This window comes from Eptatretus burgeri, chromosome 11 (assembly GCF_056783735.1).
Source record: "Eptatretus burgeri isolate ZD-2024b chromosome 11, Ebu_testis_v1, whole genome shotgun sequence".
Taxonomy (NCBI): Eukaryota; Metazoa; Chordata; class Myxini; order Myxiniformes; family Myxinidae; genus Eptatretus; species Eptatretus burgeri.
Genome location: NC_140971.1, coordinates 91,791,118 through 91,814,904, shown reverse-complemented (window position 1 = coordinate 91,814,904; position 23,787 = coordinate 91,791,118). Strand labels below are relative to the sequence as shown.

General features: G+C 40.0%; 1 protein-coding gene across 1 annotated transcript; it reads right to left on the bottom strand.

Annotated features, from left to right (window-relative positions):
* Positions 1-187: 187 nt before the first annotated feature.
* On the bottom strand, positions 188-18,954 carry LOC147017620 (thioredoxin-like). The gene is made up of 5 exons (XM_085847384.1): positions 18,797-18,954; positions 16,103-16,207; positions 15,802-15,861; positions 6,148-6,213; positions 188-2,543 (listed from the first exon to the last, which is right to left on the bottom strand). The coding sequence occupies exons 1-5, from the start codon at positions 18,824-18,826 to the stop codon at positions 2,478-2,480; spliced, it is 327 nt and encodes a 108-aa protein (XP_085703510.1). The 5' UTR covers positions 18,827-18,954; the 3' UTR covers positions 188-2,477.
* Positions 18,955-23,787: the final 4,833 nt, after the last annotated feature.

Sequence of the window (23,787 nt, the reverse complement as noted above, 5' to 3'; positions counted from 1 at the left end):
TCTTTTTTTCAATGGCACTCTATGGTTTGAGAGTGAGAGTGAGATTGTCAATTAGCAGAACGAAACCATTAATTTTCATATTTACAACCTACAAAAGGACTTGTATTGACACAAACCCCAAAGAGAGTTCAAATGGTCGATCAGGTCAAGCAGAAACCCATTCACTTAATCTTTCAAATAGTTTATTTGGGCGTAGTTGTACCATGGAAGCGAATAAGTAACGCCATCTTCATTATAAACATCTAATTTATTGTAGGCATACAATAACAAACTAAATGGCAGGATAATAAATAAGCAACGATAATATAAATCACTTGTTGTAATGTTATGGGCCAGCAGAGGAAGCTATAGAACAAGGTGCAGGGAATGATGAGCTGTGGGTGCAGCAGGTGAACTTTGGTGCATCAGTGCGGTTTGCAAGGTGATACAGTTGGTACAGGTGTTTGAGCACTGTGGTCGTTAAAAGCACAATAATTTCCGCAGTGGTGCTGCAGAATCATAGATACAGAGAGATGAGCTTGAAGGGCGTCAAGGACAGGCAAGCATCGCATAGTGAAGGGCAGGCCCTGCGAGCATCAGTAATCTTTTTCGTTCGTATGCATCACAAGGCTGCGGGTAGCATCATTGGCTGAGGTCACGGCTGTGCCACTGATGCAATGCCCCTGCTTGCTAGGTATGAATTTGTAATTTGTTTGTGGTGCTGATGGTAGCTCGCCTACTTTTCACGCAGGACACCGTGGGATCTTTAACGTTCACCAACAAATGCTGACAGACAGGACACCCATTTAAAATTCACCATCGTGTGTTGAATATCAATGGAGGTCCACAAAACAAACATAAAAGGAACTAAAAGGGCACTCTTTAACATCATGACATCAACAGATATGCCTCCAGCCACATTATTACATCATGATACATACCTGTACCAAGTTTGATTTAAATCCCTGAAACCAGATTCAAAATATTAAATAATTCTGGCTGCCAGACAATGCATCTGATTAGGTTGAAATTTAAAACACATAGATTCGATCATAATTGTGACGTTTCACATTGATTGATGAAGCGGTTCAAGAGAAAGAATTTTTTAAAAAGATTTTCGTTCAATCCAGTATGGCTGCCAGACCATGTGGCCTCTTAATTATTTGGGAACGCACTGGTATCCATCCCTAAGGCTTGGGGAACATGTGGGTGAAGTTTCCCCTCGATATGTCAAGCCGTTCTGGAGAAGATGATTTTTAAAGATTTGAGGGCAAATCCAATTTGGCTGCCAAACCATGTGACCTACGACGTCATAGTTGGAGAACTTTTTCTTGCTCATGGATCGGCGATTATATCTGTAAAGTTTCGCCTCAATCTGTTCAGCCGTTTCACAGAAGATTTTTGAAGGTTTGTATGCTAAAAACAATAAAGCTGCCGAATCACATGACTGATGATGTCATCAATCCCCCCGCCCCCCCTATACAATTTATCCCTACAAGACCCTCAAAATTTTTTATACTGATCAGATAAAACATTTGACATATGCAATTATGACGTCATAATGAAGCCACCGATGACATCATCAAAAAAAATCACACTTGTTTCCCATGGGGGAGTACTTCATATGTGCCAAGTGTCAATTTTTTCCATGGAGAGGTTTTGGAGATAACAGAGGTCCAAAGTTTTTCCTTTTTTTCCAACATGGCTGGCACACGATGTGACCCATGACGTCATGATCATCATTCAAACATTCCACATGAGTAGTATGTGAAAATTTCGTGTCAATCGGATAAGCAGTTGCAGATAAAACAAAGAAAATTAGCATCGACGGACTTATGTATGGACGAATGGACAACCAGAAAATATAATGTCACCAGACAACTTCATCAGCGGAGGCATAAAAATACAGTAGAATGAAGAATCAGGTGTATTTTTGTGCATCGTTTAGTTGAGTGTGGTCACCAAAACATTCTCCTTTGGTTCCTTAAGATCCCGATGTTAAAAGCATGCATTTGTTGTTAGCCAATATTCCCTCTGCAGCTACACCAAAATACCTGCCCTGACGATTGTTTACATGTGATGGAAACATTGAGCGGACTCATGGTCTCATTGAAATCCTTACAACTGATTGATTTACTCAGTGACACCAAATGGATCTTTATATGACACCATTAACATTACCGGCAATATATATGTTCTCCAACATTTTAAAGATCTTGTTTGTCACAATAAAAAATACCCACAAAGTCACATCTCTGCGATTTCGACACAAAATCTAATCATGGATTTCTGCAAAATATGAAAACTTGTATCATTAGAAGCAACAACAGCTTTGCACGTTAGCGCGTTAATGGAATTCTTCGAAACCGTCTCCTTTTCCAAACAAAGACTAAACAACATGCAACAATGTAAATAGGTTGCCCACTAAACAGCATGAGTGTTTTGCAGCATTTGCAGCATTCTTTTATTTTTAGTAGTATGTGAAAGTGCAAAGTCCTTCATTTGCAGCATTCTTTTATTTTCGTTTCCAGCAGGTTCATGTCTGCACAAGTAACCTGACAAACCTGGAAAAACAAGATCAATTGACATGAGAGGAAGGCAAATATTTGTCTTATGAAAATAAACAGTTAAGATTTGGAGGAAAAGACAATGGTAAAGGAGTAGAGAGTGAGAGGAGGTGGGAAGGAAGGAGAGAAGGTATAGGAGAGGTGGGGGGAAGGAGTGTCGAGGGATGAAAGGTAAGGAAGGAAAGAGAATCGGAGTGGAATATGTTTTGGGAGGGAGTAAAAAAGGATTTAGGAGTAACAAACAAAAGAGATGGAAGGATAGCTTATAGGTATGCACACCTGTGTCTGAGCTGTCCAGCCTGTGTTCAAATCCTGATCCAGATATAAACTGTCCTCCTGGTGTTTTGCGTACAGAACGAGTCATCAATGTGTGTTATCCATCAAAAGGAAGTTGTCAATGGACCCAGATGTCTTTTGGCACGAGGAGGTGAGTTTACTGGCCAAATTCCAAATTCCTACCATTTTCATTTGTCGTATTTTCCATTGAATGGTGATTTGTCCAGGATTGAATCTAGCCTTGAAACATTACTCAACTGATTTTGAATGACCCCAAAGTTGTCAGGAGTACAGCCGTACAGGTCTCTATTATTATGAATACTAGCGGGTATTCCTGCCCGGAGGGCAGTTAACCCTTCTCGGCCCACCTTCGGTGGGCAATGTGCTGCGGTACAATCTTGAAAATGCACTTAATAATTTTTTGTGATTTTTGAAATTTTATTTATCACAACATACACCACATTGCCAAAAGTATGTGGACACCTGCTCGTCCAACATCTCATTCCAAAATAATGGGCATTAATATGGAGTCAGTCCCCCCCCCCTCTTGCTGCTATAACAGCCTCCACTTCATCCCAAAGGTGTTTGATGGGGTTAAGGTCAGGACTCTGTGCAGGTCAGTCAAGTTCTTCCACACCGATCTCAACAAACCATTTATGTATGGACCTCGCTTCGTGCACGGGGGCATTGTCATGCTGAAACAGGAAAGGGCCTTCCCCAAACTGTTAACACAAAGTTGGAAGTACAAAGTCGTCTAGAATGTCATTGTATGCTGTAGCGTTAAGATTTCCCTTCACTGGAACGTAAAACAGCCCCAGACCATTATTCCTCCCCCACCATATTTTGCAGTTGGCACTATGTATTCAGGCAGGTAACGTTCTCTTGGCATCCACCAAACCCAGATTAGTCCGTCGGACTGCCAGATGGTGAAGTGTGATTCATCACTCCAGAGAATGTGTTTCCACTGCTCCAGAGTCCAATGGCGGTGAGCTTTACACCACTCCAGCTGACGCTTGGCATTGCGCATGGTGATCTTAGGCTTGTGTGCGGCTGTTCGGCCATGGAAACCCATTTCATGAAGCTATCGACGAACAGTGTTTGTGCTGACGTTGCTTCCAGTCAGTTCGAAACTCAGCAGTGAGTGTTGCAACTGACGACAGACGATTTTTTCACACGACGCGCTTCAGCACTCGGAGGCCCCGTTCTCTGAGATTGTGTGACCTACCACTTTGCGACTGAGCCATTGTTGTTCCTAGACGTTTCCACTTCACAATAACAGCACTTGCAGTTGACTGAGGCAGCTCGAGCAGGGCAGAAATCTGATGAATTGACTTGTTGGAAAGTTGGCATCCTCTGACGGTGCCATGTTTAAAGTCACCGAGCTCTTCAGTCGGGCCCATTCTACTGCAAATGTTTGTCTATGGAGATTGCATGGCTGTGTGCTTGATTTTATACACCTGTCAGCAATGGGTGTGGCTGAAATAGCCGAATCCACTAATTTGAAGGGGTGTCCGCATACTTTTGGCCATGTAGTGTATCATACTCCACATCATAGGATAAAGGAAGATGATTTGTAATACCGGACACCATCAAGGGTAGCACTATTTCCATCACCTGCCAATTTTGGAGTTTCAGTGAAACCCACATTTGCTCTGCTATCGCAAGAGAAAGAGAAGATAAGCAGAAACCCATGGTAAAAATACCACGATAGAAAAAAAAAAGTCGGCCATGTTTGATCACGTCATGAAAGTTGTAAACATTTTAGTTGTAAAAAAAATCCAATGTTGAACACGTCTTCAACCATTTCTCAGACATGCATTCACCAATGTTGTTCAAACTTAGCAAACAGATAACGAATGATAGCTTTCATTAGCACATCGTTTCTTTTTGAGATCAGATCCAAGATGGCAGGCTGGCGGCCATTTTGTTATTTAAAGTATCCCCAACCATTTCTCGGACATGCATGGTCCGATTTTGTCCAAATGTAGCACAAGCACAGGACACGATGATATACACATGCACCTCACTTTATTTTACGATCTCATCAAAGATGGCCGACTGGTAGACTGGCGTCAATTTTAGTTGTAAATAAATATGGGCAAGCTCTTTAACTCCGTACAGCAAAATTACTAAAACAACGGGGGCTCTGACATTCTGTGTCTTTTTTCCTTGTTACTCTTGTGCCGGTTGAAAGAGTTTAAAAATGGGAGGTTCAATAAGCAATGTCTTGAGATGTAATTGTATACTAGCTCTCTCTGTCTCTCTCTCTCTCTCTCTCTCTCTCTCTTTAATTCACCATACTCTTCACAGAGCGTCGGTGGCACCGAAGCAGCTTCCTGAGAAAGTGTTATACTGGGTGGTTTACCATTGCCTTCCCAAGCAGTAGTTATGGCAGGAATTTGTAATTTGGCCACGGTGGCAACGATAGCTCATCTCCTCTTCTTAAAGGACACCGTAGGGTCTTTAACATCCACCAACTAATGTTGGCAGAAGGGATGCGCAGTTTAACATCTATCTGATGGACGGCACACACATTGATGAATCACCCTACCTGTGAAACACCAGGATGACAGTTTATAGCTGAGCTGACATTCAAACCCTGGCTAGACAGATTATAATCCAATTAGCGGCGAGTGTGTGTACCGCAAGGCCCTCCTGCCAGCCCAATTGTATGCTAATGATGCTTAAAGAAAAGAAGACAGTAAATTAATTTAACAACTTATTTATTTATTCAAAAATTTGATTGGTAAACTTATGATGGATTGTATGAAGATAATTTTAGGCTTTGGAACAAAGTACAGGCTGTCCACAAAGTGACGTCCAATCCATCTCCAGTGGAAGTTCTCAGTTGTAAAGGTTGCACTATCTGCATTTTATATCCGTGAAGACACAGTCACTTGTCTTGTGTGGAACTGGTTTTTATAAAATAATTTTCTCGTAGGTTTGGATTAATCTGAAACAACTTTTACTTAATATTTTTTTCTCCGAGGAGCGTTTCTGTGTTTCAAGGTTGAACAGACAGACAGATAGACAGCATTAGCCTATTATACAGTATATACAGGGTGAATCAGAATAATGTATAAACACTTTGAGGTGTTTTATTGCCGAAAGTTTATTGAGTGAATGTAAACCCAAAGTTGCTCCACACGTAGTGCACATGTGGAAATGTGATTCACATCAAAGGTTGTGTTAGATGTTTAAAATATCCATCCACCAATGGCACACAAATATGAAGGGCATTGGCATGTTGTTTATACATTGTTCTGATCCACCCTGTACATATAGATTATTATTAACTTAACGAGTGAGGCAGCACTGTGTGAACCTTTTGATTGTTGCGATAAAGATGGAACGTTGGCATTTGACGAATCCAGCAATGTTCAGCCACGTCCTGAAATCGTAAGAAAAATCAGAGGAAATCATTAAAACCATAATTTTTATTACAATGCACATCCAATTAAGAGGCACAATCACTACAATATTTGCTCTCTGCAGATCTGAATAAAATCATAAACTGGACCAACAGGTGGAACATGTCTTTCAATCCGGACAAATCTCACATTCCCACGATGTCTCTCTGAAAGGACCATTTGGAACCTCCCCATCTACTTTCTCAACAATCTTCTGGAAGAAGTCCTTTCATTCAAGTTTCTGGGGCTCACTATCTGCCATGATCTTTCCTGGGAAAGGCACATTTCCAATCTGGCCTCCAAAGCCAGTCGTCGACTGGGAATCCTCCGTCGTGCAAAGTCCTTCCTCGGCCAACCTGAGCTCCTGACCACATACAAAGCTTTCGTCCACAGCCTGATGGAGCACTGCTCTCCCTTCTGGGCTGGTGATCCTGCCTCTCACCTTTCTGAGCTTCACGCTGTGGAAACCAAGTGATTTAGGATCAATGGTATCTCCTGCGGTGAGGCTGTCTTTGGGCCTCTCACTCTCTCACTGCAGGCAGGTCGGTGGTCTTTCTCTCTTTTACCATCTCCTCTCCGGTCTTCCCCCCCCCCCCTGCTCTGTGTGCGATATATCACCCCCCAATATTTCCGCAGGGCACACAAGGTTCGCCAGCAATCCCCTTCTGCTAAAACTACCCAAATCACGAATCACTTCTCACCTTCATGCTTTCATAACTCTTTTTTTTCCCACCTTTGGAATAAACCAAGGGGAATAAACTCCCTCACTCTGTTCAATCCCATTCTTCCCTCCATGTCTTCAAAACAGCTGATCAGCACCACCTCTTATCTTCCCCCATCTAAAACCACAATCTTTTTTACCCCCGTTAATCCACCCCAAACACACCTCCTTCAATTCCCTGCTTTCCTTCCTGAAAGTCCCTGTAATGTCCATCTTGTGTACCCGGTGTTCCCCGCCCCATCCCTCTCCGTTCCACAGATCTCCTAATGTCTCTGTTCCCCACTGTTTTATCCTTCCCACTCCCGCCCCTCTTGTCTCATGCCCCCCTTGCTGTGCGTTGTGTGTTAGCTCTCATACGAGCTTCGACATTGTATTAAAAAAAAATTGTAGCACGTTAGATACTCCATGCTGCTCAATCATAAATGCCACTGAAAACCCTTCATTGTGTTATTTTAAAATATACTCTTGCTTAACAAATGAAAGGGTAAAGGGCTTGCTTAACAATCTGAAAAATAATCAATTTTCATCTGATTGACCTGAACTGTGATGAAGATTGTGAATTTTTATCTTAATTAAATGAACAATTTCATGTGTCCATGGCAATCTTTGGAGAGAGGGAAGATTTTTCAAGTATTGTGCTCTACACAATGTCTTTTTATCTTGCTAAAACGAAGTTTTTGCAAGATATGTTAGTCAGCTCATATGTTTTTTTTTTTTGTCTGTAATCACATATAAAAAATTCTGCAGAGCACAGTTATCATTGGAAATTTTTGTAACTTCGCATACACTGAACAACAAATTTCAAAATTTTTTTTTTACTGGAGATGTGTAAAGTGAATAAGACTAATTTGGGTACGCTGATTTCAAAAATCATAACCGTTTTGCTGTATCACGTCAGGATTTTCAGGAACATAAATATTCCCATTGCCTAGAAGTCAGGATTTCAATGAAATTTACATATGTCTTTAACATGTCTATTTCGTACAATTGTTGTTAACTTGTGTTATATTTCTTTCTTTCAGATAAAGATGAGTAGGCGTTCCTGTACCAATCATCCTGACAACTTCTGTTATGTCTGTGGTCGGTATACCAAAAAAGATCAACAGCGAAGTATATCTACAGCAGTGAAAATGAAGGCCGCCTACTTTCACTACTTCGGGTGTAAGGTGGGGGACCAAGAACAGAGCTGGGCACCACACATCTGCTGCACAAGCTGTCACACAACCTTGACTCAGTGGTTGGTGGGCAAGCGCGCGAGCATGCCATTTGCGGTGCCCATGATATGGCGTGAGCCGCAGAATCATCATGATGATTGTTATTTCTGCTGCACAAACATCGCCGGCTTCAACAAGAAGAATAAAGGTCACATCAAGTACGCTGACTGCGTCTCTGCTCGTAAACCTGTGCCTCATGATGACGAGAACCCCGTTCCAACACCTCCAGCTGATCAGAACATAGCTGTAAGCAGTGGTGAAGAGGATGGTGATGATGAACCTTTTGAACCCGACACTCAAGAATCACACCTTCTGAACCAGGGAGACTTAAATGATCTTGTAAGAGATCTCTCGCTGTCAAAGGCGAAGGCAGAGCTGCTTGGATCAAAGCTGCAGCAGTGGAATCTACTTGAACCTAACACCAAGATATCCTTGTTCAGAGCACGTCACAGAGACATGGCTGAGTTCTTTGAGATGGAAGACACGATGACATTCTGCAGTGACATCAACGGTCTGTTGAAAGAACTTGGGTGTGATCACGATCCTGCAGACTGGCGCCTCTTCATCGACTCGGGGAAGAACAGCTTGAAGGCTGTTTTGCTCCACAATGGCAACGAGAAACCATCAGTCCCACTAGCTCACGCGTTCGGCATGGCAGAGACCTATGAGACTATGCGGCAGCTGCTTGATTCCATCAAGTACAATGACTTCAACTGGCACATCTGCGGAGACTTGAAAGTGGTGGCGCTGTTGTTAGGGCTGCAGTCAGGCTACACGAAATACATGTGCTTCCTTTGTCTCTGGGATAGCAGAGACGACAAGAATCACTGGACGAAGAAAGATTGGGAAGAGCGAAAAGAGCATGTACCTGGTCGACACAACGTGAAGTATGTCGCCCTTGTCGACCCAGCCAAGGTTTTCCTTCCACCACTCCACATAAAGCTCGGCTTGATGAAAAGTTTTGTACGGGCAATGGATCTGAATGGGCGTGGGTTTTTATACCTCAAGGAAAAGTTTGGCAACACCTTGTCGGAGGCCAAGATCAAGGATGGTGTCTTTGTTGGACCGCAAATCCGACAGATTATGAAGGACGAAACTTTTCCGACAACTCTAAACCCCAAAGAGCTGGCAGCGTGGAGGAGCTTCAAAGCTGTGACGGACAACTTCTTGGGGAACGAGCGCGCGGACAACTATGAAGAAATAGTGCAGCAGCTGCTGGAGTCCTTCAGGAAACTTGGCTCCAGGATGTCCCTGAAAATCCATTTCCTACACCAGCACCTGAACTTCTTCCCTGACAACTTGGGAGCAGTCTCGGACGAGCACGGCGAGCGATTCCACCAAGAGATTTCACTCATGGAGACGCGTTACCTAGGGCGGCACAACCCGAACATGATGGGCGATTTCTGCTGGTTCCTGCATCGTGAAACTGACACAGAGCAGCACAAACGCAAAGCCAAATGCCTAAAGCATTTTTAATTACAATCTAGTGGAGTTTTCTGTTATTTCTATAATTTTGAAGCATTCATGATGAAATAAATGAATAAATGAATTTTTGTAAATTTCATTGAAATCCTGACTTCTAGGCAATGGGAATATTTCTGTTACTGACGTGATACACGTGATTTCACGTGATACGTGAAATCCTGATGTGATACAGCAAAACGGTTATGATTTTTGAAATCAGCGTACCCAAATTAGTCTAAATCACTTTACACATCTCCAGTAAAAAATTTTTGTTGTTCAGTGATATCAGAGGCCTATAGAGGTCCCTTTCAGCGCATAAAATTTTGAAGGTCAAGGTCAAAAGTCAAGGTCACTTTGACGCAAATCAGGGGAGTCGACGAAACCCTTATTTTTTGAGTATTTTTGATCGGATCGTCTTCAAACTTCATGGGAATATAGTTCATGGTCTGGCGCTCAGCTGATTAATTTTTGGTGGCGATTGGCCTTGACCTTCATATGTTTTTTTTTTGTCTGTATTCACGTATAAATCCCTCTGCAGAGCACAGTTATCATTGGAAATTTTTGTAACTTCACATATCAGAGGCCTATAGAGGTCCCTTTCAGCTCATAAAGTTTTGAAGGTCAAGGTCAAAGGTCAAGGTCACTTTGTCGCAAATCAGGGGAGTCGACGAAACCCTTATTTTTTGAGTAATTTTGAACGGATCATCTTCAAACTTCATGGGAATATAGTTCATGGTCTGGCGCTCAGCTGATTAATTTTTGGTGGCGATTGGCCTTGACCTTCATGGTTAGCGCCTAAGGTCAAACATATTTGACCCCAAGGTCAAATTTTCAAGTTTTAGGAACCATATCGTGTAGTACCTCAAATTGAACACCTCGATGAGTGCTTTCTTGATATGTCAAGCTTGAGACATTATGATGTCATTTGGTGACGTTATGAGGCAAACGCATATTTTTCATGGTTACTCTGTAGAACGATTCTCATCGGAATCTCTCGTAGGCAGATATTCCTCAAGGAGTCACTCCTGGTGGATAACAGCTCTGTTCACCTCAGTGTGACCTTAAAGAAGTCACACGTGGTCACCTTTTGGCAAGATACGGGTCATTATCTTGCCAAAACGAAGTTTTGCAAGATATGTTAGTCAGCTTGTATGTTTTTATTTTTTATTTTTTATTTTTTGTCTGTAATCACGTATAAAAAATTCTGCAGAGCACAGTTATCATCAGAAATTTTTGTAACTTCGCATATCAGAGGCCTATAGAAGTCCCTTTCAGTGCACAAAATTTTGAAGGTCAAGGTCAAAGGTCAAGGTCACTTTAGCGCAAATCAGGGGAGTCAACGAAACCCTTATTTTTTGAGTAATTTTGATCGGATTGTCTTAAAACTTCATGGGAATATAGTTCATGGTCTGGCGCTCAGCTGATTAATTTTTGGTGGCGATTAGCCTTGACCTTCATATGTTTTTTTGTTTGTTTTTTTTTGGTCTGTAATCACGTATAAATCACTCTGCAGAGCACAGTCATCATTGCAAATTTTTGTAGCTTCGCATATCAGAGGCCGATAAGGAGGTCCCTTTTGCGCATAAAATTTTGAAGGTCACTTTGTCGCAAATCAGGGGAGTCGACGAAACCCTTATTTTTTGAGTAATTTTGATCGGATCGTCTTCAAACTTCATGGGAATATAGTTCATGGTCTGGCGCTCAGCTGATTAATTTTTGGTGGCGATTGGCCTTGACCTTCATGGTTAGCACCTGAGGTCAAACATATTTGACCCCAAGGTCAAATTTTCAAGTTTTAGGAACCATATCCTGTAGTACCTCAAATTGAACACCTCGATGAGTGCTTTCTAGATATGTCAAACTTGAGACATTATGACATCATTTGGTGACATTATGAGGCAAAATCATATTTTTCATGGTTACTCTGTAGAACGATTCTCATCGGAATCTCTCGTAGGCAGATATTCCTCAAGGAGTCGCTCCTGGTGGATAGCAGCTCTGTTCACCTCAGTGTGACCTTAAAGAAGTCACACATGGTCACCTTTTGGCAAGATACGGGTCATCCTGCGGGTGACATTGGTTTATTCTTGTTTGTTTGTTTGTCTGTGTACAGATATCTCCAAAAGTTGTGAACTGATTCAGATCAAATTTGGTGGACAGGTTGAGTGTGTTATTTAACCCATAAAATATCCAGAAGAACTTCATCACAAACATAAAGACCTACCTTATGCCCCTGATAAAGAAAGTCCAAGAAAAGAATGGTGAAGTGATTACCAACAGTCATTTAATATTAAAGGTAAATCTCCAGAAAAAAACTACTTATTACATTATATCATAAAGAAAGTTATGTTTTGCATCAAAGGAACTTGAGACAATATTTATCTGCTGGGTTGAGAGTGAGGAAAATTCATCAAATTTAGAAATATAAACAAAGTCTTTGGTTAAAGAAGTATATTGATTTCAACACCAAAAGAACAGAAGCAAAAACAGATTTTGAGAAGGACTTTTATAAATTAATGAATAATGCTGTATTTGGAAAGACTATGGAAAATGTTAAGAATCGACAAAACATAAGACGAACTACATCTTGGAAACAGGCTTCAAGGTTAATTAATAGACCAAGTTTTGAACGAGCGGAGGTGTTTTCAGAGAACTTTTCTGCTATTCATTTGAAAAAAGAGAGTATTTAAATGGATAAACCTATTTATATACGAACATCAATTCTTGACTTGTCAGTCATTAATGTATGACTATTACTATAATAATTTAAAATCAAAGTATAAGGATAATGTTTCATTGTTATATATAGATACAGATAGTTTTATATGAGAAATGAAGACAAGTGATGTATATGAGGATATGATTGATAATATATATATATATATATATATATATATATATATATATATATATATATATATATATATATATATATATATATATATATATATATATGGTACAAGTAATTATAAGTCAGGTGATGTGCTGTTTTCATCAAAGAATAAAAAGGTTATTGGTAAGTTTAAATATGAATTGGGTGGGAAGGTCATGAGTGAATTTATAGGATTGAGATCAAAGTCTTATGCTTTTACGTATATTGATAATGATAACATTGAAAGGTGTGATAAGAAGCTAAAGGGAATAAAGAAAAATATAATTAGGGAAACAATAAACTTTAAACATTATTACAACTGTTTAACCTTAAAGAAGGAAGAGTACAGAAAAAATGAATACAATAAGAAGTTATAGACATCAATTATATACAGAAGAGATAAATAAGAAAGCATTAGGAGCTTTTGATGATAAAATATATATTTTAGAGAATCGAATCAATAGTCTCCCTTATGGTTATAAGTATGTGTTAAGATATTGGGTTGTGAATTTTAACAGGCTACCGCCATCTTTTTACTGATTTATAAATGAAAGAACCAAGCAATAGCCAAACTAAAGAGTGGAGATGTAATCAGCCTTGGTATTTAAATGGGAAACATAAAGAATGTGAGAAATATCAAATAAGTCTTATTGAAGAAATAACCAGGGTAAAAGTAGATAAAACAAATAAGTGGATAAATTTAATTACAAATAAGTTGGAGGATGTAAAGAAAAAAATATATATCCTTGAATGGACTGAAAACTTTGATGGTTATCAATTAAACAATGGAAAACAATTTACTGCAATCTCAAAATGATATGTGGCTCAGGAGGTGGTCAAATACGAGCATTAAGAGAAGTTTATAATTTCATTTCTGCTCAACAAAAATACTTAAACCAAGAATTAAGTTCCAAAGTAATCTTTGTGAATATACTCGATGGTGATGAATGTAATAGGAAAATAAAGTTATTCCCTAAAGTTGAACATAGACAAATATTTGTTGGTTCGCTCTTTGAGTGGAATGAAAATATGAAAGGGAAGAAGTGCTTTAATCACTAAGTCTCAATTTTACATTTGCTTGTATGGGAGGGGGAGAAAATGAGTTTCAATTTTACATTTGCTTGAATGGGAGGGAAGGGGATAGGTGGGGAGAAAATCACTCCTATTTTAGGCTTTTGGGGCTTGAGTCAGAAAGTTTTTTCCTTTTCCCCCATTCATTTAAATGGATGTCCCAGAAACCCATTTATCCTCTACTGACACCTTTTTATAAAATCAACCTTGCATTCCTTATTAATGACACATTTTCATGAAATCAACCTTGCATTCCTCATTTATGATACCTTTTTATAAAATCATTCTTGCATTCCTTATTAATGATAGTTTTTATTTTATTTTATAAAATCAACCTTGCATTCCTTATTAATGATACTTTTTTATTTTAAATAAAATCAACCTTGCATTCCTTATTAATGATACCTTTTTATAAAATCATTCTTGCATTCCTTATTAATGATACCTTTTTATAAAAGCAACCTTAGATTCCCATATTAATGATACTTTTTTATAAAATCATTCTTGCATTCCTTATTAATTATATCTTTTTATAAAATCATTCTTGCATTTCTTATTAATGATACCTTTTTATAAAATCAACCTTGAATTCCTTATTAATGATACCTTTTTATGAAATCAACCTTAGATTCCAATATTAATGATACTTTTTTCTAAAATCATTCTTGCATTCCTTTTAATGATACCTTTTTATAAAATCATTCTTGCATTCCTTATTAATAATACCTTTTTATAAAATAATTCTTGCATTCCTTATTAATGATACCTTTTTATAAAATCAACCTTAGATTCCCATATTAATGATGGGAATTCTTGCATTCCTTTTTTATAAAATCATTCTTGCATTCCTTATTAATAATACCTTTTTATAAAATAATTCTTGCATTCCTTATTAATGATACCTTTAAAAAAATAAAATCAACCTTAGATTCCTTGTTAATGATACTTTTTTTATCAACCTTGCATTCGTTATTAATGATACCTTTTTATAAAATCAACCTTGAATTCCTTATTAATGATACCTTTTTATGAAATCAACCTTAGATTCCAATATTAATGATACTTTTTTCTAAAATCATTCTTGCATTCCTTTTAATGATGCCTTTTTATAAAATCATTCTTGCATTCCTTATTAATAATACCTTTTTATAAAGTAATTCTTGCATTCCTTATTAATGATACCTTTTTATAAAATCAACCTTAGATTTTGATATTAATGATACTTTTTTATAAAAGAATTCTTGCATTCCTTATTAATAATACCTTTTTATAAAATAATTCTTGCATTCCTTATTAATGATACCTTTTTATAAAATCAACCTTAGATTCCCATATTAATGATGGGAATTCTTGCATTCCTTTTTTATAAAATCATTCTTGCATTCCTTATTAATAATACCTTTTTATAAAATAATTCTTGCATTCCTTATTAATGATACCTTTAAAAAAATAAAATCAACCTTAGATTCCTTGTTAATGATACTTTTTTATCAACCTTGCATTCGTTATTAATGATACCTTTTTATAAAATCAACCTTGCATTCCTTATTAATTATACCTTTTTATAAAATCAACCTTACATTCCTTATTCATGATACCTTTTTAAAAAATCAACCTTGCATTCCTTATTAATGACACCTTTTCATAAAATCATCCTTGCATTCCCTACTAGTGATACCTTTTCATGTAGCCATCGTTGCATTCCTTATTAATGACTCCTTTTTACAAAATCATTGTTGCATTCAAATGGGAGATTTCAACACAAATTTGTTGAATTGTAATCAAATGTGTGCCAAGACTTCCTTGATATAATTCTTTCACTTATAAATTTCTCTTCTTCTTCTCATTTTTATTTTAATTTTTAATTTTATTCTTTCTTTGTTATTGTAAGATTTGCGATTTCTTATTCATTTGTTCCAATTCCAATTACTTATGTATAATCAAAAGACGCTGTTCCAATTCCACTTACTGAGAGGCTTATTTTCTCCAAGCATTGCTTTTTATTAGGTTCCTCCATGTTTCATATTGACAATTCAAATATCACTTTTAGAAAAATTATAATTTACAAAATGAACTGTTATTATGTTGTTTTATGTCCATACTGTTTTGTTACATATAACAAATATTAGTTATACAAACAAATATGTGGTGGACTGGTTGAGGTTTGTTTGTATGAGAACTTGAAGCATTAAATAAACCATACCAAACAGAAATTCATGGGACCAACCTGAGCTTCATCCACATCTATCTCGTAGAAGATTGCTTCTGGATATGCTTCAGCCAATGCCTAGGTGCGAAAACAAATAACATCATCATGCGTTGCATGTTGTCCCTTTGCCAGGTATAACTGTGACCTTCAAACAAGACTTAAAAAATGAAGGAACCAGAGAAGAGAAGTGAAATTGGTTTGCAGCTATGATTATGAAAGGATTTTCTGGATCTTGTGGAATCAAGGAAAGCAGATGTGTAAATAAGAGGAAACCTTTCAAGACTGGGGAAGCGGCTAATATGAATACAAAGATGATCACCTTGTAAGCTGGCTTGATCTCTTGACATGAACCACACCAGATGGCAGTGAAGTCAATGACCAGAAGCTTGGGTCCAGCCTGAGCCAGTGCCTTTTTGAATTCCTCCTGGAGGGGGGAGGGATGGCACAAGAGTAAAAATGGACTTGTAGGATAGCTTAGGCCCTAGAGTTATTCACACTCGCCTCAGGGCTGTCCAGCCTGGGTTCAAACCCGACCCAGCTATAAACTGTCTTCCTGGTGATTTGGTGGCAGGAGGTGTTAATATGTGCTCCATCCCTTGGATAGACATTAACCTGGGTATCTTGCCTGCCAGCATCAGTTGGTGGACATTAAAGATTCCAAAGTGTCCTTCCCAAAGAGTAGGCGAGCAATCCCCAGCACCATGAACAAATTATTGCTAGAACCTATAGAGGGCACTCACTGCATCAGTGACACAGCTGCACCCCCAGCAAATGAGGCTACCATTGTCATGGACTGCATACGGAAGAAGAAGAAGAAGAAAAAAAAAGAGGAAGAAGAGAAGGACAACTTCTATTCAACAATAATCATGGACTTTTCTCAGAATGGAGTTTTCACTCGTCACAAAATAGAATCTAGGACTTGGGAATTATTGGCTTTATTACTCAACCTTTTTATCTGTTCAGGAATAAGCCCTTGTTACCTCTCAAGAAGACTTGGCTAACATGTGACTTTCAAAATGACATAATCTACCTCAAATTGCTCAGCACACATGCGCAGAAACCCTTAGTAATGAGGTCCTTCAGAGCAGCCTGGATGTGTATCAATGGTGCCAGATAAGGATTGCAGCATTAAACGGTCAAAAAACTTTTAAAGAAGCAGAAAATACTTGGAAACATACCTGAGAGAAAAGGGATGTTCCTCTGCACAATGAAAGATTTGTGAAAACTCTTTTATCAACTCGTGTAAAAAGTTGATATCTTTCAACCCATACTGCAAAAATTATGGATGATAAGGGCCTGTGAAAGGCTTGGAGGTTCGCAGATGGACTCGTTCTACCCAAACCTTGGTGTTTCTTCACACCGATGCGAAGATCATACACAGGGGTTTATCAATGCACAGGGTAAGTTTGAAATGATGATATTTACTATTAATCATGTTTGGGTTGAGGTGTGGGGAGGGGGCGGGGGGGGTTAGCCCTAACCATAACAGCTCGGATTAGAGGGGTGGGAGAAGAGGATGGTTGGGTTAGAGGGGAGGGAGAAGAGGACAGGTGGGTTAGAGGGGAGGGAGAAGACGACGGATGGGTTCGAGGGGAGGGAGAAGAGGACGGGTGGGTTAGAGGGGAGGGAAAAGAGGACGGATGGGTTCGAGGAGAGGGAGAAGAGGACGGGTGAGCTCGAGGAGAGGGAGAAGAGGACGGGTGGGTTAGAGGGGAGGGAAAAGAGGAAGGGTGGGTTAGAGGGGTGGGAGAAGAGGGTGGGTGAGCTCGAGGAGAGGGAGAAGAGGACGGGTGGGTTCTTGGAGCAGGAGAAGAGGACGGGTGAATTTTATGGGAGGGAAAAGAGGACGGGTGGGTTCAAGGGGAGGGAGAAGAGGACGGGTGAGTTCGAGGGGCGGGAGAAGAGGACGGTGGGTTAGAGGGGAGGGAGAAGAGGACGGGTTGGTTCGAGGGGAGGGAGAAGAGGACGGGTGGGCTCGAGGAGAGGGAGAAGAGGACGGGTGGGTTCGAGGGGAGGGAGAAGAGGACGGGTGGGTTCGAAGGGAGGGAGAAGAGGACTGGTGGGTTCGAGGGGCGGGAGAAGAGGACTGGTGGGTTCAAGGGGAGGGAGAAGAGGACAGGTGGGTTCGAGGGGAGGGAGAAGAGGATGGGTGGGTTCGAGGGGAGGGAGAAGAGGACAGGTGGGTTCGAGGGAAGGGAGAAGAGGACGGATGGGTTTGAAGGGAGGGTGAAGAGGACTGATGGGTTCGAGGGGCGGAGAAGAGGACTGGTGGGTTCGAGGGGCAGGAGAAGAGGACGGGGGTTCGAGGGGAGGGAGGAGGGAGGGAGAAGAGGACGGGTGGGTTCGAGGGGAGGGAGAGAGGATGGGTGGGTTTGAGGGGAGGGAGAAGAGGACTGGTGGGTTCGAGGGGAGGGAGAAGAGGACTGGTGGGTTTCAGGGGTGGGAGAAGAGGACGGGTGAGTTCGAGGGGCGGGACAAGAGGACGGGTGGGTTAGAGGGGAGGGAGAAGAGGACGGGTTGGTTCGAGGGGAGGGAGAAGAGGACGGGTGGGTTCGAGAGGACGGATGGTTTTGAGGGGAGGGAGAAGAAGAAGGATGGGTTCGAAGGGAGGGAGAAGAGGCCAGGTGGGTTCAATTCACTGTGTACGTGATGCAGAGGTAGAGAGTGGGGTTGTCGGTGAAGTTTTAAGAGGATAGAGGAGGAGGAGGAGGGGGGGGCGTGGGAACATTTTGTCATATTTATGTCCTTTTAAATAAATATCTGAACGGTCACTAAATTAAATTTGAAAAACTTTATTTGCTTTTCAATTTCTCAAAGCGTGAAGAGCCATTGCCAATGATTGCCACAAGCAAAAAGTAAACGTGCTGCACCTGGATGGTGCAGCGCGTTTGCTTTTTGGACAGGTAACCAAAACGTATTCATCCTTCGAATTAAATACAACTTCGAGACTGCACTGTTACTCTTACTAAGAAAAGACGATGGAGACTCTCCGTAGAAGTACAACACGACTCACCATGTTGTGAATGCTCGGCATGCATGACATGATGTCTTGTATGGTGGATGTGTGCACACCGAAAGACAAAGACAGGTTCACGCAGAAGCAACAGCACAGAGCCAAATGAAGTGGGAAGTTCGCAGCAAGAGATCGAACCGATTTGTTCTATTTAGGAAATCCCAGAAGGCACGCGCGCTTTAAGTTGCCACGAAGGAACTCCCCAAATGATGTCACGCTGCAGGTTGTGTCGTCATTGGATGCCGCACAGTCGAGGCAAGTGGGGTTTCGGCCAATTCCTATTTTTGAAGGTCTTTCTTTCTGTCTGTCGATGCTGATTATACCTTGCATCGATTACCAAACCCTCAGATATATGACGTATTGTGGACACCTTCGTATAAGCACATCTCCCGCACAGTGTTTATTTGAAGAAGTCATAATTACATCACACAAGTTTTAATTATGTTAAAGGTTCTTATCCCGAGCTTTCGATGCGAAGTTCTGGAACCAAACTGATCTCAGTTTTGATTCTATTCTTTGTTTCTTATTTCAGCTCAGGTATGAAAGGTGATCAAAGCAAAACGGATTATATTAAATTTGAGTGACCTTTTTGGTTGATACCATCACGCCAATTAGGGAGCTAATTAGGCTTCTCCAAATGGAGTCAAAGCGAAGAATAATTATCATTCTCTCATGGGTCACAAATGGTCACACCCTGGCACAGTATCTCTCACGTCCTGGTGTTTGTTTCCTCATTTGGGAATCCTATACAGGATCCTCCAAAGGAAGTGTAGGGATTTCATATTGTTATATTTTCTAAAACATTCATGAAAAATCAATTTCTTTTGTTTTTTCCGATTCAAGATTGAGGGTTATAATTTTTTCTGACAAACAGGTGGACAATCCCAAAACGTTCTCTTCTTGTTGAACTTTTCTTCAAGAACAAGTGCTCCATCATTGCAGCTGAAGGAGCAAACCGTCGAATCGTCGAGAACTTCGTGCTCATGCTGCTCCTTCTGACACGTCATCCGCAGGTGTTGTTTTTTTAAATATTTCAGGAAGATGAAACGGTAAATGATAAACCACTATCAGGTGGACCACAGCCTGGACGAATGCAAGGAAACATTGAGCGTGTGTGCAATCGTGTTTTGAGAAGCCCACAAAAATCAAAAAAGAAACCGAGAAACTTTCGATGGAACTTGGAATTGCTGAAGCCTCTTTAAGATGCATTTTGAGAAGTCCACAAAAATCTACCAAGTGACTTTCGATTGAACTTGGAATCACTGAAACCTCCATAAGACGCATTTTGAGAAGCCCACAAAAATCAACCTCGAGACTTTTAATGGAACTTGAAATTGCTGAAACCTCTTTCGGATGCATTTTGAGAAGTCCACAAAAATTTACTGAGAGACTTTTTTTATGGAACTTGGAATTGCTGAAATCTCTCGAAGACACATTTTGAGAAGTCCACAAAAATCTACTAAGAGACTTTCGATGGAACTTGGAATTGCTGAAATCTCTCGAAGATATATTTTGAAAAGCCAACAAAAATCTACTGAGAGACTTTCAATGGAACTTGGAATTGCTGAAACCTCCATAAGACGCATTTTGAGAAGCCCACAAAAATCAACCTCGAGACTTTTGATGGAATTTGAAGTTGCTGAAACCTCTTTAGGACACATTTTGAGAAGTCCACAAAAATTTAGTGAGAGACTTTTTTTATGGAACTTGGAATTGCTGAAATCTCTCGAAGACACATTTTGAGAAGTCCACAAAAATCTACTAAGAGACTTTCAATGGAACTTGGAATTGCTGAAACCTCCATAAGACGCATTTTGAGAAGCCCACAAAAATCAACCTCGAGACTTTTGATGGAATTTGAAGTTGCTGAAACCTCTTTAGGACACATTTTGAGAAGTCCACAAAAATTTAGTGAGAGACTTTTTTTATGGAACTTGGAATTGCTGAAATCTCTCGAAGACACATTTTGAGAAGTCCACAAAAATCTACTAAGAGACTTTCAATGGAACTTGGAATTGCTGAAACCTCCATAAGACGCATTTTGAGAAGCCCACAAAAAGCGACCTCAATACTTTTGATGGAACTTGGAATTTCTGAAACCTCTTTAGGACGCATTTTGAGAAGCCAAAAAAATCAAAAATCGACCTCGAGACTTTTCATGGAACTTGGAAATGCTGAAACCTCTTTAGGACGCATTTTGAGAAGTCCACAAAAATCTACCGAGAGACTTTTGGTGGAACTTGGAATTGCTGAAACTTCTTTAAAGAACATTTTGAGAAAATATTTGCGGTGCTATTCATACCAGCTTGTGCAAAAAAATCCTTTTTCCTTTTGTTGTTTGACAAAACTGCTTGTTACTGAAGGTGGTCTAAATTGTCACTTGATAATGAGTGACGAAGCTCAATTTCATTTGAATGGCTTCATTAACAAACACAACTGTCGGGTGTGGGTTTCAGCAAATCCACAAATTGTACACCAGCGTGCACTGCACCCTCAACGTGTTAATGTGTGGCAAACAGATTCATTGATCCATACTTTTTCGAGGGTGATGAAGGTGAAACTCAAACAGTGAATGGTGAAAGATACCTTGACATGATTCAAGATTTCCTCAGATTATCGTTGCAGGAAATGAATGAATGGAAATTGTGGTTTCAATAACATTGAGCCACCTGCTATACAGCAAGAGCGACAATTGCAATGTTGCGTGAACTGTTCCCCCACAGGGTAATTTCTCGTAATGGAGACATAAACTGCCTCTGCCGATTGCCAGATTTGTCAGTTCAGACTTCTTTTTGTGGGGATAGCTAAAGGAGAGAGGTACATCAACAAGACACGGACATTGGAGGTTTTGAAAGATAACATGACAGAAATCAATGCCGTAACGCCTGAAGCTTTGACCTCTGTAATATTGGATCGCACCTGTGTGTGGCACCTTGTGGTGGAGACATTTTCTATACAATACATTTTTTTTGATGTGTTTTTGAGGTAAAACGAATTGTCATTCATACTTTAGAAAACAAAACAAAATGAAACCCCTACAATTATTTTGGCAGACTCCTTATATAGTACTCGTTGGTCCAAGTGGTCTAAACTCAAAATGGTTAAGGGTCCAAGCTGTCTAATCTGTCTGATGGGTGTAAGGGGTCAAAATGGTGTTAAGATCGAAGAAGTCTAAAGGTCTAAAGGTTCTCAGAGTCTAGAGGGTGAAGGGATCTAAAGGTATCTTTAAGGTAAAAAGTATTAAGGGTGTTATGGGTATTGGAGGTCTTAAAGGGGCTTACAGGGTCTTTGGGGTCAAAAAGTTATTTGGGGTCTTCAAATTTTAGAGGGTTTGGGGGTCTTTCGGCTCTTCAAAGGTCTAAGAGGTCTCAGCAGTCTAAATGGTCGAAAGGGTTTCCAATGGTCTAATGAATTTCCAGTCTAAAGGGTCGAAAGGATTAAAATGTAATTCCAATAGTACGTATTAATAGATGTAGTTTAGTCAGGGTGCAACTAACGTTCAATTAGTACATAATTAATGGATATGTCACATAGTCACACGGCTTCACAGTCTTAAAGGATCTTCGGGGTCTCAGTGCCCAATGGTCTTAGGAGTCTTTGCGGTGAAAAAGATTTTAGGGGTCTTCGGAGTATTGAGGGTCCTATGGATATTTGGGGTCTTCAAAGGTCTTTGGGGATCTAAAGGGTCTTTAAATGCTGAGGTGGTGGATGAAAATACCCTTAGGACAATCCTCGGATGGAGGTTGGTCTGTGTGCCAAATGTGGTGGTTGTCGGTCCAGTGGTCTTTGCAACATTAAAAAAAATACTAATATTTACAAAAATCCAGGCATGTACGTACGTACGTTCTACATACACACGTACACGACCGATTGCTTCAGCTCACTTTTCGCTTCACGAGCACAGGCTAACAACAATAATAGTAGTATCAGTTGGCAATAATAATACCGAACGCATAATCCCCACCCTGGCCAAAGCACATTTGGACTTGATGAAAGGCAAACCAATGCTCAAGCAGTACTCAAGTGCTACCATACTGTTGAGACCAATGAAAATTTGATACAATAGACCCACTCGTAATAATAAATATCAACTACAATGTAACATCTGTCGCTTTGCTGACTGCAAATACCAATCTGCATTATTGTTTAAAAAAACAAAAACACACGAAAAAACGGTTCTTGTTAATGGAAAATTAGGTGGTGTATTGATACCAGTATAGCTATACACTCAAGGAGCGATAAGGGGGAGAGTGTTAATGGGATATTCATCACAGCTTCTTTAGATTCTGAATTCCGAATAATATACAACACACTGAGGAAGATCAAATAAATAAAAATTGACCCCCCCCTTCTTTCTTTTGATCAAACTGTCTGGGATACGTATTACACGGGGCTTGCCAGGAAACAAACTCTCTTCATGCATGTATGTGCAGCACATTATATGATGCGTGTACATACATGTGTGTGTGTGCATGTATTGCTTTGCTGCACTGTGCATATGGTACCGTTATTGCTTGATTAATGGTATCCACTATAGGACAATTGTTGATGGACGGACACAGGCACGCACACAGGCGTCCCACGAACGAGCTCCTTCTATATGTGTGTCTTCTCCATAACCATGAAACCTAGCTAGCTGAAGCTTTGCATGCACACAAAGGGAACCCCAAGGTAGTGAATGAATGAAAATTGGATGCTTGGAAAAATTTAAACACTCCTTTTGAAGATAATTTATGGGGTGCTCATCAAAAATTAAAAAAAAAAAAAACAACTTACCAAGATGGCGGCCTAACCTGATCACCTCGTTAGGGGTCTTACACCACCATTTTGCTTCGGCCTGCTCAACAACTCATGATAAAGTACGGTTTCCATACGATAAAGCTCTCAATGTTTATTTTTTTCCACTTTCCTCACTCATATCACCGAATGTTTGATCTTCAAGTCGCTGTACACCGCTTTTGGGGGTGCTAGTTTTCAAATTAAGAGGTTGG